At 49.4% G+C, this 15,552-nt stretch overlaps 4 protein-coding genes across 4 annotated transcripts; 2 read left to right on the forward strand and 2 right to left on the reverse strand.

Moving 5' to 3' along the window:
* Nucleotides 1-723: 723 nt before the first annotated feature.
* Nucleotides 724-3,496, forward strand: N7478_004474 (AP-1 complex subunit gamma; the record flags this gene model as incomplete). The annotated part of the gene is made up of 5 exons (XM_056920688.1): nt 724-733; nt 802-925; nt 987-1,175; nt 1,229-3,347; nt 3,401-3,496. 5 exons carry the CDS (start codon nt 724-726, stop codon nt 3,494-3,496), a joined length of 2,538 nt encoding a protein of 845 aa, XP_056778725.1.
* An 890-nt stretch (nt 3,497-4,386) lies between these two features.
* N7478_004475 (putative nucleotide-sugar transporter) lies at nt 4,387-5,919 on the reverse strand (the record flags this gene model as incomplete). The annotated part of the gene is made up of 4 exons (XM_056920689.1): nt 4,387-4,660; nt 4,737-5,564; nt 5,686-5,762; nt 5,836-5,919. 4 exons carry the CDS (start codon nt 5,917-5,919, stop codon nt 4,387-4,389), a joined length of 1,263 nt encoding a protein of 420 aa, XP_056778726.1.
* A 767-nt stretch (nt 5,920-6,686) lies between these two features.
* N7478_004476 (uncharacterized protein) lies at nt 6,687-11,433 on the reverse strand (the record flags this gene model as incomplete). The annotated part of the gene is made up of 3 exons (XM_056920690.1): nt 6,687-10,943; nt 11,043-11,145; nt 11,234-11,433. 3 exons carry the CDS (start codon nt 11,431-11,433, stop codon nt 6,687-6,689), a joined length of 4,560 nt encoding a protein of 1,519 aa, XP_056778727.1.
* A 1,866-nt stretch (nt 11,434-13,299) lies between these two features.
* Nucleotides 13,300-15,414, forward strand: N7478_004477 (LMBR1 domain-containing protein; the record flags this gene model as incomplete). The annotated part of the gene is made up of 2 exons (XM_056920691.1): nt 13,300-13,610; nt 13,674-15,414. 2 exons carry the CDS (start codon nt 13,300-13,302, stop codon nt 15,412-15,414), a joined length of 2,052 nt encoding a protein of 683 aa, XP_056778728.1.
* Between the last annotated feature and the right edge of the window lie 138 nt (nt 15,415-15,552).

Consider the following 15,552-nt stretch of genomic DNA (forward strand, 5'->3'; position numbering starts at 1 on the left):
ACGTGAAGATTCCAGATCTTATGGCTTGATGCTAGATCGAGATACAGATATCGGGGAATTCAAGTATGGATCACTTTTCGATCACTTGGCCCATCCTTCCGTGATGAACCGGTTCCTGTCGGTGCAAATCAAGGGCCTGGAGAACACAGAGCCTGAAACCCGAGACCCTCGACTCTGTAAAGCTTAGACGTGTTCTTTGTGCTGTTTCTCTATAAAGTTTAGTCTCAAACTGACATGTAACCATAGGGGATATTGTGCTACAATGAGTCAGAAAACCCAACACCCCGCTGTTCCGCAACGTGTTTTGATGTCCTCGTGGATGCTAAATAACTATAGAATGAGGTCATTGACAGATGGCCTAATTGATGTTATGGCCTCAGGCATCAAGAGTTCACGTGTCATTTGATGGTGAACACAGGTCAGTGGGGGTCACATGACCAAGATCATTTGATAACTAAATGTGTATGCCTCAGGCCACTACTCCATGATGAGCTAATCCAAGACTTTCCAATCTGAGCTTAGCGCACCCTTAGCTGCCAAGAAGCCAGGTCGACAACCCAAAAGACCCCCAAAATCACTAAGCCCAGACCAGTTCACGAAGACAGGTCATACAGCTTCACTAATTATCCTGATCCTCCTGGGGCTGCTTCCCTCACCTTATTCCGATCTATTCATTGCTTTTCCTTCTTTCCCCTGAACCCCGATCGGGGGTTGTTTTACATCATGGCTTCTCGTGAGTTTATTATTGCCCGCCGCCCCTCCTCCCCTGAAGATGCGACTAACCCACCACCCCCGGAACAGTCAAGCAGTTTATTCGCAATGTCCGATCCGCAAAGACTATTGCCGACGAGCGAGCCGTGATCCAGAAGGAAAGTGCTGCCATTCGTGCATCATTCAGAGAAGAAAGTCATGATTCAAATATCCGGTTAGCTACACCGCAACCTCCTTCCCCAATCACCGCACATCGTTGTCTAATATCCCATTAGGAGGAACAATGTGGCCAAATTACTTTACCTCTTTACACTGGGTGAGCGGACTCACTTTGGTCAGATCGAATGTCTGAAGTTACTCGCTTCCCACCGGTTCGCCGATAAGCGTTTGGGTTACCTGGGTACGATGCTGTTACTGGATGAGAATCAAGAAGTTTTGACACTTGTCACCAATTCATTGAAGAAGTATGTAAAGGATAGATCTATTATTATGCGGCTTCAATGCTAACCTCGCGCAGTGATCTCAATCACTCAAACCAGTATATCGTCGGTCTTGCGCTCTGCGCCCTTGGAAACATCGCCTCCATCGAAATGTCTCGTGACCTCTTCCCCGAAGTCGAAAACCTTATGTCCACTGCCAACCCTTATATTCGCCGAAAAGCCGCCATCTGTGCCATGCGGATATGTCGCAAGGTCCCTGACTTGCACGAGCACTTCCTCGAGAAGGCCAAGACGTTACTTGGAGACCGAAACCATGGTGTCCTGCTGTGTGGCTTGACATTCGCAACGGATCTCTGTGAGGCAGAGGAGGAGGAAGAGGAAGGCCCGGAAGGTGTGATTGAGATGTTCCGACCTCTCGCCGGTGGACTCGTTCGTGCTCTAAAGGGCCTGACTACATCGGGATATGCCCCGGAGCACGATGTGTCAGGAATCACAGATCCGTTCCTTCAGGTGAAGATTCTTCGATTCTTACGAGTATTGGCGCGTGGTGATGCTGCCACCAGTGAAATGATCAACGATATCTTGGCCCAGGTGGCTACCAACACCGATTCCTCCAAGAACGTGGGTAATGCTATCCTGTACGAGGCTGTACTCACCATCTTGGATATCGAAGCCGATTCTGGCCTGAGAGTTCTGGGTGTTAACATTCTGGGTAAATTCTTGTCTAACAAGGATAACAATATCCGCTATGTTGCATTGAATACATTGAACAAGGTTGTAGCGATCGAGCCCAATGCAGTACAGAGACATCGCAACACTATCTTGGAATGCTTGCGGGATCCTGATATCAGCATTCGCCGGCGAGCGCTTGATCTCAGTTTCATGCTGATTAATGAAGACAACGTGCGAGTGCTTATTCGTGAATTGCTCGCTTTCCTGGAAGTTGCGGACAACGAATTCAAGCCTAGTATGACAACACAGATCGGCATCGCCGCTGATCGATTCGCTCCAAACAAGCGCTGGCACATGGATACCATCCTTCGTGTTCTCAAGCTGGCTGGGAACTACGTCAAGGAACAGATTCTGTCGTCGTTTGTCCGTCTTATTGCTACTACTCCAGAGTTGCAGACCTATGCCGTTCAAAAACTTTATTCGTCTTTGAAGGAGGACATCTCACAAGAGGGTCTTACTTTGGCAGCAACTTGGTCTATTGGTGAATACGCCGATAGTCTGCTCCAGGGTGGTCAATTTGAGGAGGAAGAACTAGTCAAAGAAGTCCGCGAGAGCGACATCGTCGACCTGTTCACCAACATTCTTAACAGTACTTACGCCACTCAAACCGTCATCGAGTATATCACTACTGCCATTATGAAATTGACAGTGCGCATGTCCGACCCTGCCCAGATCGAACGCCTGCGTCTCTTCCTCACCAGCCGCACATCCGATTTAAGCGTCGAAATCCAGCAACGTGCAGTTGAATATACCAACCTTTTCGGCTATGATCAAATTCGCCGAGGTGTACTCGAGAGAATGCCTCCACCTGAAATCCGTGAGGAGCAGCGCGTGTTTGGCGCCCCTGCGAAGAAGCGCCAGAGCAAAGTTCTCCGCAGCAAACCCACCAAGGTCTCCAAGCCCGCCGAGCATGACCTGCTTCTTGATCTGGTCGGTGGCTCCGACGAACCTGTGACCAGCCCGTCATCAGCTGGAGGAAACACCGCCGATCTGCTGGCAGATATCCTTGGCGGCGACTCAGGCATGTCATCTCCAGCTCCCACCCAGAACCCCATGGGCAGCAACAATGGTCTCATGGACATGTTCTCCTCAAACGGTGGTTCTCCTGCCCCTCAATCCGGTCAACAGCCTTCCTCGGCCTCATTGGACCTTCTAGGCGGCGGAATGGGAGCATCGGCACCCTCACCATCTATATCGCCTGCGCCTGTCTCCGCCTCGACCCCAGCCCACACAGCCTTGAACAAGAACGGTCTCGTGCTCACCCTCCAAGTTCAACGAAGCGGAAACAACGCTCAGATCCTGGCTCGGTTCCGAAACGATTCCAACTTCGAGCGCTTCACCAATGTCGGTCTGCAAGCTGCTGTACCCAAGAGCCAGCGTCTGCAACTAAGCGGTATCAGCAAAGCAGAAATCGAGTCTGGCGAAGAAGCCACCCAAACACTACGAATTGCAGCAGTCACCGGGGTAAGTTTTTGACTCAATCCCACCTCCTATAACACCCACTAACCTACTCATAGTCTCTGCCACCTAAACTCCGTCTCCGTCTGCGTGTCACATCTGCCCAAGATACAGCAGCCCCAGTCACCGATCAAGTAGACTGGTCCGAACCCTGAGCCTATAAAACGAATTCTCTTTCTGTTTGCATTTGATTCTATGGGCTTTTGAAATTTCTAAAAAGTCGGCGGATGAAATATTTAATTTTTTCTTGAGCGCCCCCGAATCCCAACAACCCAGTTCTATACACCTACCTATCTACCTATCTACCTACCTACCTACTTTACCTAGTTTCCCTTCATGCACCATGCCCCTTTTAGAGATTTTTGATTCTTGCTTTGTTTTATCTATTGATGACATTCTTGTACATGCTAGTAGATGATTCGCGCATAGCAAGTGTTACGGTGCAATCTATGTGGTTTTGTTTAAATGGGAGGCCCTGATCAGTTAGTTAAGTTCATACGATGCTCCAATTAAGAAGTTTAGAAGGTTTATTATGATGTAAATAGATAGACTACAGTGTATACTTGAATTTAGATTTGGATAGATGAATCTTATTCTCAGTATAGCTGATAGCTGAAAATGAATGAGCGGCAGATGATCAGTATAAAGAATCCCAATGCAATGCTCCAAAGGGTCTAGAAGTTAAGCAAGCAAGAACAATCATGGAAAGAAAAATCCCTGAAATAAAAAGTAAAGCAAAGCAAAGTGATCTGATGAATCGCAATGCATGACGCCGCCAAACAAGCATGAAGCAAATAAAATAAAGCATGTATATCCCAGAATTCAGTACTCCGGCAACAAATTGAATGCAGAATCATCCACGGCAGCGCTCGGAATCCAAATGATTACAATACATCTGCACCTAATGCAGTGTAACGATAGACAAAGCCGGGTGCCGAGGAAGATTTGATTGGACTGGACGGACAGACTAGACTAGCTAGACTGAATAGATAGCCCAATACCCAGATGAAACCAAGTTGTAATAGTATATCAATCATCAAGGAATCTAGATATGCTCAATTGGGTCTTCGGGGAGAAGAGCCTCGCTTTCTCTAGGTTCGCGGGGGAGGCAGGCTTTCAAGGGTGGCTGAATGATATCGTTGAATATGAATGTTCCGTAGACAAGGAGACCGAAGCCAGCTACCTGGAGCCATTTGAATGATTCCCAGCCTAGACCTAGAGAAACGAGCCAAATGAATAGTGTTCGGCAGGTATCGATTGTGCTTCGGGAAGTCGCAGATACGGTGCGGGTGACAGAGAGACCGAAGAAGTTAAAGCCACTGACGGATACAATGTTAGTAGATTGAACGACGCTGGATAGAAAGTATCGTGAAGTTGGAGTTGAAGTAAACATACCCAATACTGATCATAATCAGGAAACTTGACAGAGTCACGGTAGGAACAGAGATAACCTGACGCCACCCCTCAGCCATATCGAAGTATCCATATCTTCCCGCCTCCGTACTCCCGAAAACAATGTACGAGATGACCATCCCGATCAAAGTAACCGAGAAACCAAAAATACCCTCCCACCCAACAAACTCCATCGGATCCATAGCATAATGCTCCAAAATCCACTCTTCCAGCACAAACTGCGTCGCCGTAAAGATCTGCGCAGAAGCAATCAACAGAACCCCAACAATAGTCTGAACCGGATCAACAGAACCAGCAGCAGTATCCTGCGCAAGATCTTCATCCTTATTTCCACTGAATAAAACACCTGAAAGACCAACGAGCGCAACACCCAGAACAACAACGAATAAAGCACTCCACTGGTACAGGAAGAGCTTGCGGTGGAGGAAAAGAACACTGAAGAGGCCTACGAATAGCACGAGCGCACCACGGGTCATCTGGTAGATACTTGCTGCGACGAAGAGGAGGCCGATGTTCATTAGTGTTGTGCCTGCGATGTCGCAGGAAGATGGGAGGGCGAGGAGGAAGATTCTCCATCCGCGGAGGAGAATTCGATCTTCGCCTGGTTTGTTTGCGTCGTATTCGGGGTCGTGGCCGTCTAGTGTGTTCTCGTCGTCTTCTAGGCCTCCGTCTTCGCCGCGGATGGGGCGGTAGCCGCCTGATAAGAGGGGTGATGGGTCATGAGAAAGACGGGGAGCAACGAAGCGTTTGTAGAGGATTGATAAACCGAGGACTAGCCAGCAGCCCATTTCACCGATGAACATTTGGGCTCTGGATGTAACAAATATGTCATTAGCGCTCGGTCTGCTGCCATTTTATGGGAAATAAAGAGGGGAATGCATTTTGCATGTCGTGAAGGTGCATTTGTCGATTTAAGAATAAGATAACTCACGTCTGAATAACCGGCTGCTCAAAAAGCTTATGCTCCTTTGGATCCGGAGAGTCGCAGTTTCGAACACATTGCATGTCCTGTAGAAGATGTTGTTAGCTGCTGCCGTGAAGTGGCCAGGGCCAACTTGACTCGACATGAGGCACAACATACCTGGTATTTGTTGAGGATTGTATTGCAGACCCCGGTCACGAGCATCATCGTGACCAGGAATGGGATTAAAGCGCGATTCGCCATGTTGCCCGTTGAAGCTGAGGAGAGCAAACGATGAGGAGAAAGAGTTTCAACTCGGGGTTGAACAAAGCGGAGGTGCATCCTTATCTGCTGATAAGGATCAGCTGATAAGCTGACGTGATGGGAGTGGGTGGGGGACAAGGCGGGATTGGCCGCGTGATGATCGACTGGATATCGGGAATGTACCGGGATCTACAGTGCATTGCTGCGGTATTTACTTCGTACAGGGTACATTAGTACGACTACTTGAAGAAATAGGAGAAAAGCAGATTCAGATATTAACAACCAGGATTTATTCATTTCTCATGATACCTAGGTATTTGCTGAAAGAGTCACTGAAGAGTAAGAAGCACACATAATTTTCCGGCGTATCAATCCCATCTTTTGTCCTCTGAACGCCATCCGCTGAGCTTGATGGAGAATCACAGAAAATGAGTGCCTAGCCTTATAAGGCTCAAGCAGAAGGGGTAATAAAAACAGTAGGGAAGAAGAAAATGGCTCGAAGAAAATAATGAAAGATGGAGAGAGAAGAAAGAAAGAAATTGAGAAGAAAAAAAAACAGGACTCCTGTGTCGGGTATGGTACACACGCTTCGCCCCAAAATGAAAATAGATAGAGACATAAATCCGTATGTACGCCGGTAGCAACCACCAAAGTAAAAAGAGGTGAAAAAGAGAAGAGAAGAAAAGGAAAGAGATAAAGAAAGTAGAAGATCGAAGAAGAAAAGATAAGTCGTAAGATGGGTCGGTCAAATTCCGGATTATACTGCCTCACAGAGCAGCGATGGCAATGCCGCCATTCTCCAAGTTCATTTCCTTTTGTTGTTGCTCGAGGTTCGACCAATCAATTCGCATAGCATCTCCTCCGTTGGAGTCCAACATAGACGAGATGAGCGGGTCAGAAGGATCGGCAGGGATTCGCATCCAGTCTGCAGCCTCCTTCGTGGACTCAGCATCCCATGGCATCCAATCATACCAAGGAAGATCCTTGGGGCCTGCCTTAGGGTCGTCATCCGTGGGAGTCAAAGTTGCCAGAGCGATGTCACGAGAGTCAGGAGTGTTATCCGCCGCCTGCTCTTGCCACATCTCTGTATTCATGAACTCATCGAAAGCGTCGTAACCATGACTGAATCCTAGCCCGTTACATCCTGCAAAGATAGGCTCGAATGTGTCATGGATCTTCTCGAGATTCATTGGAACATCTGCCCAAGGGTCCTTGCCTTCAAGTTCATCCAGAGTGCGCTTTCCAGGTTGTTTGCCGGGAGAGAGTTTCATGTTCTTATTGGTGTTTTGATGAGGGGAAATATGCTGAGCAGACATAGCAGGAGACGCCGCCTTGACATCTAATTGACTAGCAACGCGTGCCATTGGCGTGTTACCGGAGGTGACAGGTGTGGGGATGCCCTGCTTGGCAGGGGAGGCCATTGCGCTCAATTTGGTGCTGATATTGGTAGCAGTAGCAGGATCAATTGGTTGCTTGGGTTGTTGGCCATCAGTAGTCAATCCCAGGCCAATGGAAACACCATCAAGATAGTATTGCATAGGGTTGTCAATGATTTCTTCCTCTTCGGGTTGATGGCTCTCTTCCACATGCTTATCCAAGGCAACCTGTGTCGGGAATCCTTGGAAATGGTGTTGACACTCAACGACGCTGCACTTGAAAGCACCAGCCAAGGCTGCGCCTGCAATTTTGGCATCCGCCATAGCTCTTTGGTAACCTGCTGTAGGTACCGGAGGGCCGCTAGATTGTATGGGGGAGTCGAGAACTGTTCCAGCTTGGGATTGCTTTCGTTTCTTGGGTGGAGGGAGTTTCAGCTTTTCGGCAACAAGGCCGCCTGGGCCGTACGCGTGTGGAACACCCTGTGGAGAAGGTGCTCCAAATGGCGCGGGCGCAGCATTAGCTCCAGATTGAGTAGACGAGCGTCGAGCGTTTTGGAGAGCATCTTCTTGTTTTTGCAAGGCACTAAGATTCGACGAGTTCAATGCATTGGGATTCGCAGGGCTTTGCTGGCCAGCAGAAGCCGGTGGAACTTGTGGAGCTTGATTGGGATTAGGTCGCTGTTTACTCATGCTCATAATCATTAGCTGGAAAAACTTCCGAATGAACATAATGGTGCCCTGTAGCCATTCTGGTTGGATGGTGAAATTTTCATTGAGAACCCACTCTGGGGTGTCTTTGAACTGTCGCATCAATTGAAAACGCATAGCAAGAAGATGTCTGATGTGCTTCTCGTGGCCAGGTGAATTAGCAAAGCCGCGTACGACTACCGCATCCATCCTGCTTATCACATCCAAATTCTCCATAATTTGCTGAGACATCAAAGCTTTCTGCTCAGCAGTCAATTGGATGGGCTTAATAGGAGGAGCATTACGGGAAATCTCGTTCGCAACTTCCATAATATGAGGAGGAAGATTCTTGTTCCAGTTCTCTTCTGCAGTAGCCCGATTGATAGACACAGCACGCATAGCTTGTTGTTGCCTCCGTACTTGGGCCTCAAACTGCGATCGCTGCTGTGGTGTCATTGAAGCAAGTTGCTCCTGAGATAGTTGAGGCATTTGTCGAGGGGGAGGAGCACCTGCTGCCGGAGTAGCTGCCGGCTGAGGCTGTTGGGGAGTAGCTGACGCGCGAGTGTCTTCATTATTTTCAACTTTGACTTTACTGTTCTTTGCACCCTGTTTGGCAGAAGACTTCGCATTCTTCGTGGGCCCTCCAGTCGATGCCTTCGTATTCGATGCCTGTGTTTCGGTGGTTACTGGTGGCGGTTGGGCAGCTGGCTGTTTCGGCTGAGCTGCGGGTGGAGGAGGAGGAAAAGCAGCAGGTTGTGGCATTGCGTGGGCCATTTGACCACCTTGCTGCATACCAGGCCCAGCGTTCATTTGTCGTTGGCGCATATTCTGCATAAAGATCTGCTTCTGGCGGTTTTGCAAGATCTCGCGAATTTGATCATCGGTGAAATTATTAGAATTCGTACCGAGTTTCACTCTAGCCATTTGCACATCTGAATTGGTGATCGGTCGAACTGGAGGAATCATATCGCCTTGACCCTGCATCTGCCCATTGACAAAGTTCGGGTTATTCGACATCTGGCCTTGAGGTGCTTGCATAGACTGTGACATCATGCCTTGGCCCTGGCTATTTGGATCGCCCCCGCCCCCAGTGCGAGCAGCGATAATATGTCCAAAATGAAGCCTTTGTAGTACCATCAGCTTTGCGGGGTCAACGCCTATTGAAGCTTGAGGATTCGCAGCAACCCACTGCTTTAGTTGACCCCAGGTCTTGATTTGCTTGGGCACTTGTGCAGGGTTGTTGTTCTGGTTGTTGAGTAGAGACGGTGGGAAAGCAGCTCGATCCATTTCCTTGGCCTGCTCAGGAGTCATCTCCACCCCGTTATTTTGTGCGCGTAGAAGCTGCGATTTGTAGAGCTCTTGCTGACGTTGTTGCTGCTGCTGAGCACGTTGCTGCGGCGTCAAGCCCTGGCTTGGCATCTGCTGTGGCTGATTGGATCCTGTCTGGTTCATACCCTGTGGCATATTCATCCCATTTCTCATTGCAGAATTGTTAGCCATTTGGCCATTGAACATGGCCTGACCCTGTCCAGGACGCGAACCCCCCTGCTGCATAGCGCCAGGCTGTTGCTGGCCATTTCGGGCCATGTTGCTCGCCATCGCAGCACGACGTTGATTCATGAAGAAGGCTTGTAGCTGCTCGTTGGTCATCTGTGCAAGTTGTTCTTGAACTGCTTGTGGAAGGCCCGGTGGGATCGCGGGTCGACCCTGCATATTAGATTGGCCCTGTAAACCAGTAGCATGTTGACCCATGTTTGGTGGGCGCGATGGAGGACGAGGTTGACCACCAGGTACTTGAACGGGGGACATCTGGCTAGGAGCCATAGGTTGGTTTAACATTGGCATGACAGGACTAGACTGCGTCATATGCCCTTGTGACTGGGCGTTTGCTTGCCCGCCATGACCTGATAAAGCAATCTGCGCCTTCTGTGCTGCAGCAGCTTGAGCACGTGCCTGAGCCTGAGCCTGAGCTTGAATCTGGGCCTGCGATTGCTGAGCTTGGAATTGCATCCTGTCTTGAGCTCCATTTGAGCCGTTCTGGAATTGTTGCTGGCTAAAGAGCTGAGGGTTCATGCCACCGTTGTTCATACCTTGGCCGTTCTGGCCCATCTGCTGCGGGAACATGCTTTGTTGTTGGTTGGGGAAGGGTGGCTGGTTCATCTGTGATGAGCTCGCAGGGACCACTAGCTGACCTGCTTCCTGCGACCGCAGACCGTCTGCCTGTTGGCCCTGAATATTTTCCACGTTGCCTATAAAAGCATTCGGCTCCAACCCTTGGCCGGGGCTCCCCGAGAAACCGGAGTTACGCTGGAGATTCATCATGTTCTGAAAGAGTTGACGTTGATTCATCATACTAGGATCTCCCATCATGGCGCCGTTGGGGTCCATGCCGGGATTATTTCCTCGACCCATACTATCCATACGCGCCCGTCGGTGACGCCGCAGTTGATTCAAAGCCTGTGAGCGAAAGAAATATGTCATAGGATCCATGTTCTTGCGAGCCAAATATTGGCGTTGTTCGGGACTCATATTCGAAAGGTTCAGCTTGATCTTCTCCATATCCTCTGGAGAGGTCTTGGCTAGCATTTGGCTGGCGAGTCGAGAAACATGATCGGTTTCTTGTGGCGACAGATTGTTTAGATCGTCAGGAATGGTCCCCCCGTTCCCAGGGCGTTGCTGTGCTCGTTGTTGTTGCTGTTGTTGAAGAAGGGCAGATTGTTGTTGCTGGCGCTGTTGCATCGCGACTTGTTGATTTGGATCATTCATTCCCATCGCCATCTGTTGTTGACCTGGCATCAGGGACGACTGCATGCCTCGATTCATCTGTTGAGGGAAACCACCCTGCATCTGATTTTGCATCATGCCCCCTTGGGGGTTAAAATTCAGGGCGACCGCAGCTTGTCTTTGTCGGGTATCTTTGATGTGGTTCAGTTTTTCGTTACAGTCGCGGTCGTAATCACTCTACGAGACAAGAATCTCAGATTAGTATGGGTTTTTGAAATAAGGTATTTAAAGAAGGTTAAGGAAAGGAAAGAAAACGCCGATCGGACGAAAACGAACTCTTTCGTTTGCCTTCATAAAGGCTTTCTGCTCGAAACTCAAGGCAGCGTTGGCGGCGTTTTGGATATCAATACGAGGTTGGATTAGGCGGAGTGAGGTAATCCTAGGCAACCAAACCGTCAGCAAGGTCTCAAATTGGATCGGGGAGGGAAGGATGCGCCCGCGCGCCAGAGGGGCGAATTTATACGCACATTTGCCAAACATTCACGGCACGAACTTTTAAGAGAACGTCGGCTTTCCATCCACTGAATGGACCTTGACTTTGTAACGCCTGGGCGACATGGCTCATGATAATATTCTGATTCTCTTTATTGGGCGGCTGCATGCCGGGCTTGACACCGGGCATCCCCCCGCCGCCTGGGGCATTCGGAAACTGAGGGTTGGGATTCATGTCGAGAGCCCCATCAATGGGGGTCTGAGAATAATCCACAGGCGTGTGTGACGACCAGCATTCGCTATTGTAGAGTCACGAGGTGCTGTCGTGTCAGGGAAGAAGGAAGGGGAGAGGAAAGAGAAAGAGAGCCTGCTGATGTTTCCAAAAGGTTGTTTCGAACCGAAAAAGGCGAATGCAGGGACGGGGTGGGTAAGGTGTGGAAAAGGTGACCCAGGTCGCAGATCGGCCGAAGAGGAAGAATGGGAGAATGGAAACGTCAAAAAAATAAAACGCAATCAAATCGAAATCAAATCGAAATAAATAAAATAAAATAAAATAAAAAGGAAAAGACAACGGTGGTTTGGGGTGGAACCGGCGCCGAGTCGATCAGGGAGGGTGGGGATGAATTCAAAATGGTCCAAACGGAGGAAAATCAGTGGAGGAGAGCAACGAGAGACCAGCACGGCTGGACAAGCAAGGCGTTCGGGCACCAGCGTCGATTGGACCCAATTCGCTGACAAAAGCCTGGGCGTGGCTTGCAGCGAATGAGAATAGTGGGCGCAATCGTAGGGTTATTGGGATCCGTGACAGGGATGCTGCAGCTGGGCAAGTTGCACCACGGCAAGAGAGAGAGCAAGGACGGAATGAATTCGGGGAGATGAAGGAGAAAGAAGGGAAGGGAATAAGAATAAAACAAAGATCAGTAGAAAGGTGATGAGTGATATTCGGATGAATAAAAAATAACCTTAGAAGATGCAGATGGTGAATGAGACGAAGCCCAAGTTATAGATTCAATCCGAGGTTGGGGGGGGGGGGATGTTTCGCGCACAGGACGCTTTTAGAGAAGGGGGGTGGAGAAGCGATGGAGCAAGTGAGTTTGGGGACGGGAAAGTTGTATGTATGAGCACTGGTAATGGGATCCGACCAAAATAACTTCAAAAGTTGAAGACTCTCATTCTCCAAATGCGGGTGTTAATTGAAAACAACAAAGAATAGAATTAATTGTTGTAAACCTCAAGTTTGAAGTTATTGAAGGGAGCCAATGCATTGCCTGGTCACAAGGCACACACTGTCTGTCTCTGTCTGGTTCGAAGATCTCGTGACTCTTGGTCAGCAAGACAATATTGCCAGTTGACTATACAGAGTTTGACCAGTTGGGGTAGTAGTAAACCCTTGGATTCACGCTTTACTTTAATTACTAGTAATTGAATTTGAAAACTGGTGTCTTTTTGGCCCTCAAATGAAGTTCCCAACACAGCGTCGTCATAACTGTGGATCTCGTTTCACAGCCCCGAGAATGTAGGTACTGTACATGTATATATAGAAGAGTAGTAATAGTAGAGGGGGTGAACACAAAATGTATATCTATTATGCAGACGTGGTCATTCTAATCTAAACTTATAATTCCAAAAAGATAAATACACAGAGAGCAGATTATAGATCTATACAAATCCGGGCTAAATGAATCTGGCTTAATGCGGATTTGACGGATTGACGGGATCGGCTTGGTCAATCTCCCCTTAAGCTCAAGTGCTGACTCATCCACTCTCTTCAGTACTGTGACTGGTAGAATATACATACCCGTACTCCACTATCCGCTGCCAGCCTCATACGCTGCAAAGTACCTGAACCCCAAAAAAAGTACGGCACATACGTAAGTGCCTAGTGCGTATCGGGTACAGCGTACACCGCCCGCATACAAAGCCCATCCCCTAACCCATAATTCCCCATGCGAATCTAGATCTTCCCACTCCATACATCACCACTAGATTCTCTCCCGTCCCTCAAATCCAACATTGCCCCCCTCACCTCTCTCGAACCCTTATATTTGATCGCGCAATGACAATCTTATCTTCTCGTCTGATTGATCCTGGTTTTTAAATCATGTTCTCGGTCTCCGTACCGCCCGTCTCCGTGGGCTCCAACGTCTTCTTCGTCTTCGCCCTCATCTTAATTTCCGTCATCGTTCTCTTCCTCTTACGCCGCTTTCTGACCCTTCGAGCCACACCCGCCTACCTCTTGGTTCCTATATTCTTGGCCCTCGCCCTCCCAGCCAGTGTAGTGCTACTCGTGCCAATCGATTTAGCGTCCAGCTCGCGCGATGACGGCACCGGTCCCAAAGCCATCTGGTTACCCGATCGGGTGGTGCTGGTCTGCTGGCGTATTGCCTATTGGCTCATTTTCATGCTAACTTGGTACAAGATTTCTCTCCGTCCTGAATCAACCGACTATTGAAGACATAACTAACAACTAATTAGGGCCATCCTTCCCTTACTCGGCGAGTACGTCGACTCCGGATACCGGGAACCCAAGGCTCGCCTGATCTACTCTTTCCGCCAAAACGCCCGCTACCAGTTGATTGTTTTGACCTGTGCCGTGGTGGGGCTAGTCTATGTCATAATATCCAACGGTTTCCATTTCAGTTCCATCAAGGGTCTAGCGATGGCGCTAGCGTATGCGTGGGGTTTAGTCTTGGCCATTTACCTGATGGGACATGGTCTCGTGTCCATTCCCCGCAATCTATTCCGCAACGGTAACGTGAGCAGTCGATTGCGACGGGTTCAAGCCCAGGCACCCAAGGTACACGATCGCTTAATGGACGCTGTCAATGAACTCGAAAGTCTCAATGCACAAGTCGCCCAGCTCCAACAGCGAAAGACCGGGACTGCCCGCGATTTTCAAGAATGGATCGAGGATCTCTCCGAGGGTTCTGGCTCTGCTGATGTCCGAGTCCCAATCTTGGAGACACCAGAAGCCGCCAGTGCAGTTCCATCCGTCATTACAGAGCGTTATCTGGCTGATCTGACGAGGCGGTTACAACGCGCCCGGCATATGAAGGCCCGATTCGTGGATGAATGGGATCGCCTTGTTCAACTCGCCGGGGATCTTCAAGCCATCATCAATTCGAGTGCTTCCAAGAAACTTGAGTTTGCCCAGGCGCCTCGTCGGTCTCGCGTCAAGGTTTTAACACCCTATCTGCGTTACCAACTGCACTCGAACATTATTCCATCGGTCCGAATGGCCTTTGGAGCTTTCTTCTCTGTCGCTTCCGTCTGTATTGTCTGGTCTGAGTTGATCAAGTCGGTGGCGCCCCAGTTCTCTGCCGTGAGCTTAACTATAGTTCCTAATTGGAAAGATCCCAAGCCCCTCGGATTCGGCAAGCAGGTCATAACGTCTGCTTGGCTGTTGTACATGTGTTCTGCGGCCCTTGTTGGTGTCAATGACGTCAAGGTCTGGGGCAATCGAGCTCTTGTGCGCCGTAATACATACGGCGAGAGTGCATGCTGGTACGCCAGTCTAGTTGCCCGCCTGACAGTACCAATCGCGTACAACTTTTTGACCTTCCTGCCGAAAGATTTCCGTGGAACCACCACCTTTGATCAATTCCTGGGTCGTCTCATCAACCTGACATACATTGGTACGGGTTTCGATTTCATCTTCCCAATTTTCATCCTGTTCCCCATCTGCGCCACTCTATTCAACCTGTATGGCCGAATCAAGAACGTCTTCGGCTTCGGTATGGCAGACGAAGATGAACTATATGATGTCGAAAGCAACCCCTCTGGATACGGAATGGGTGGCTGGCGTGAAGGTCGAGATCTGATTGAGCGCGAACTAAACGGATTCGGCTCCTTAGCCGTCTCCTCGCGTGGTACCCGCTCCACATGGGCCGCTGACCGTGATGAGACCGACTCCCGTGGTTCTTCACGTCTCCGAGTCTCTAGTGGCGAGGGCTCTCGATCTCCTGGATCTTCCCAGCGACCCGTCGCCGCACCCACAATTGTCGACGGCGAAGAAGACGAAGAGGAGAATTTCTTCCAGTCCTTCGCTCATCGTGTTCGCAACACGTTCGAAACAACCAACAAGCCCCAATGGCTCCAAGGAGATCAATTTCGTTTCCCTCGTTGGATGTCCGGTGACAATAACACCACGGAAGATGATGGCGTCACCCGTCTATTCGGTGGACGTGCAACACCTGGCCGTCTTCGTCTAGGATAGATACGGCTCAGACTCATTGTTTTTTTTTTTTTGCATAGATGGGCGTTTAAAGGATTTTCTTGTCTCATTTTCCCGCTGCTGGACAGCTTAATATAGAATTTACCCCAGCTGTACATACCACTCGTTTGTTAGTAGATG

The sequence above is a fragment of the Penicillium angulare genome (assembly GCF_028827245.1).
Source record: "Penicillium angulare strain IBT 27051 chromosome Unknown utg000004l_segment0_segment0, whole genome shotgun sequence".
NCBI classification, from domain to species: Eukaryota; Fungi; Ascomycota; class Eurotiomycetes; order Eurotiales; family Aspergillaceae; genus Penicillium; species Penicillium angulare.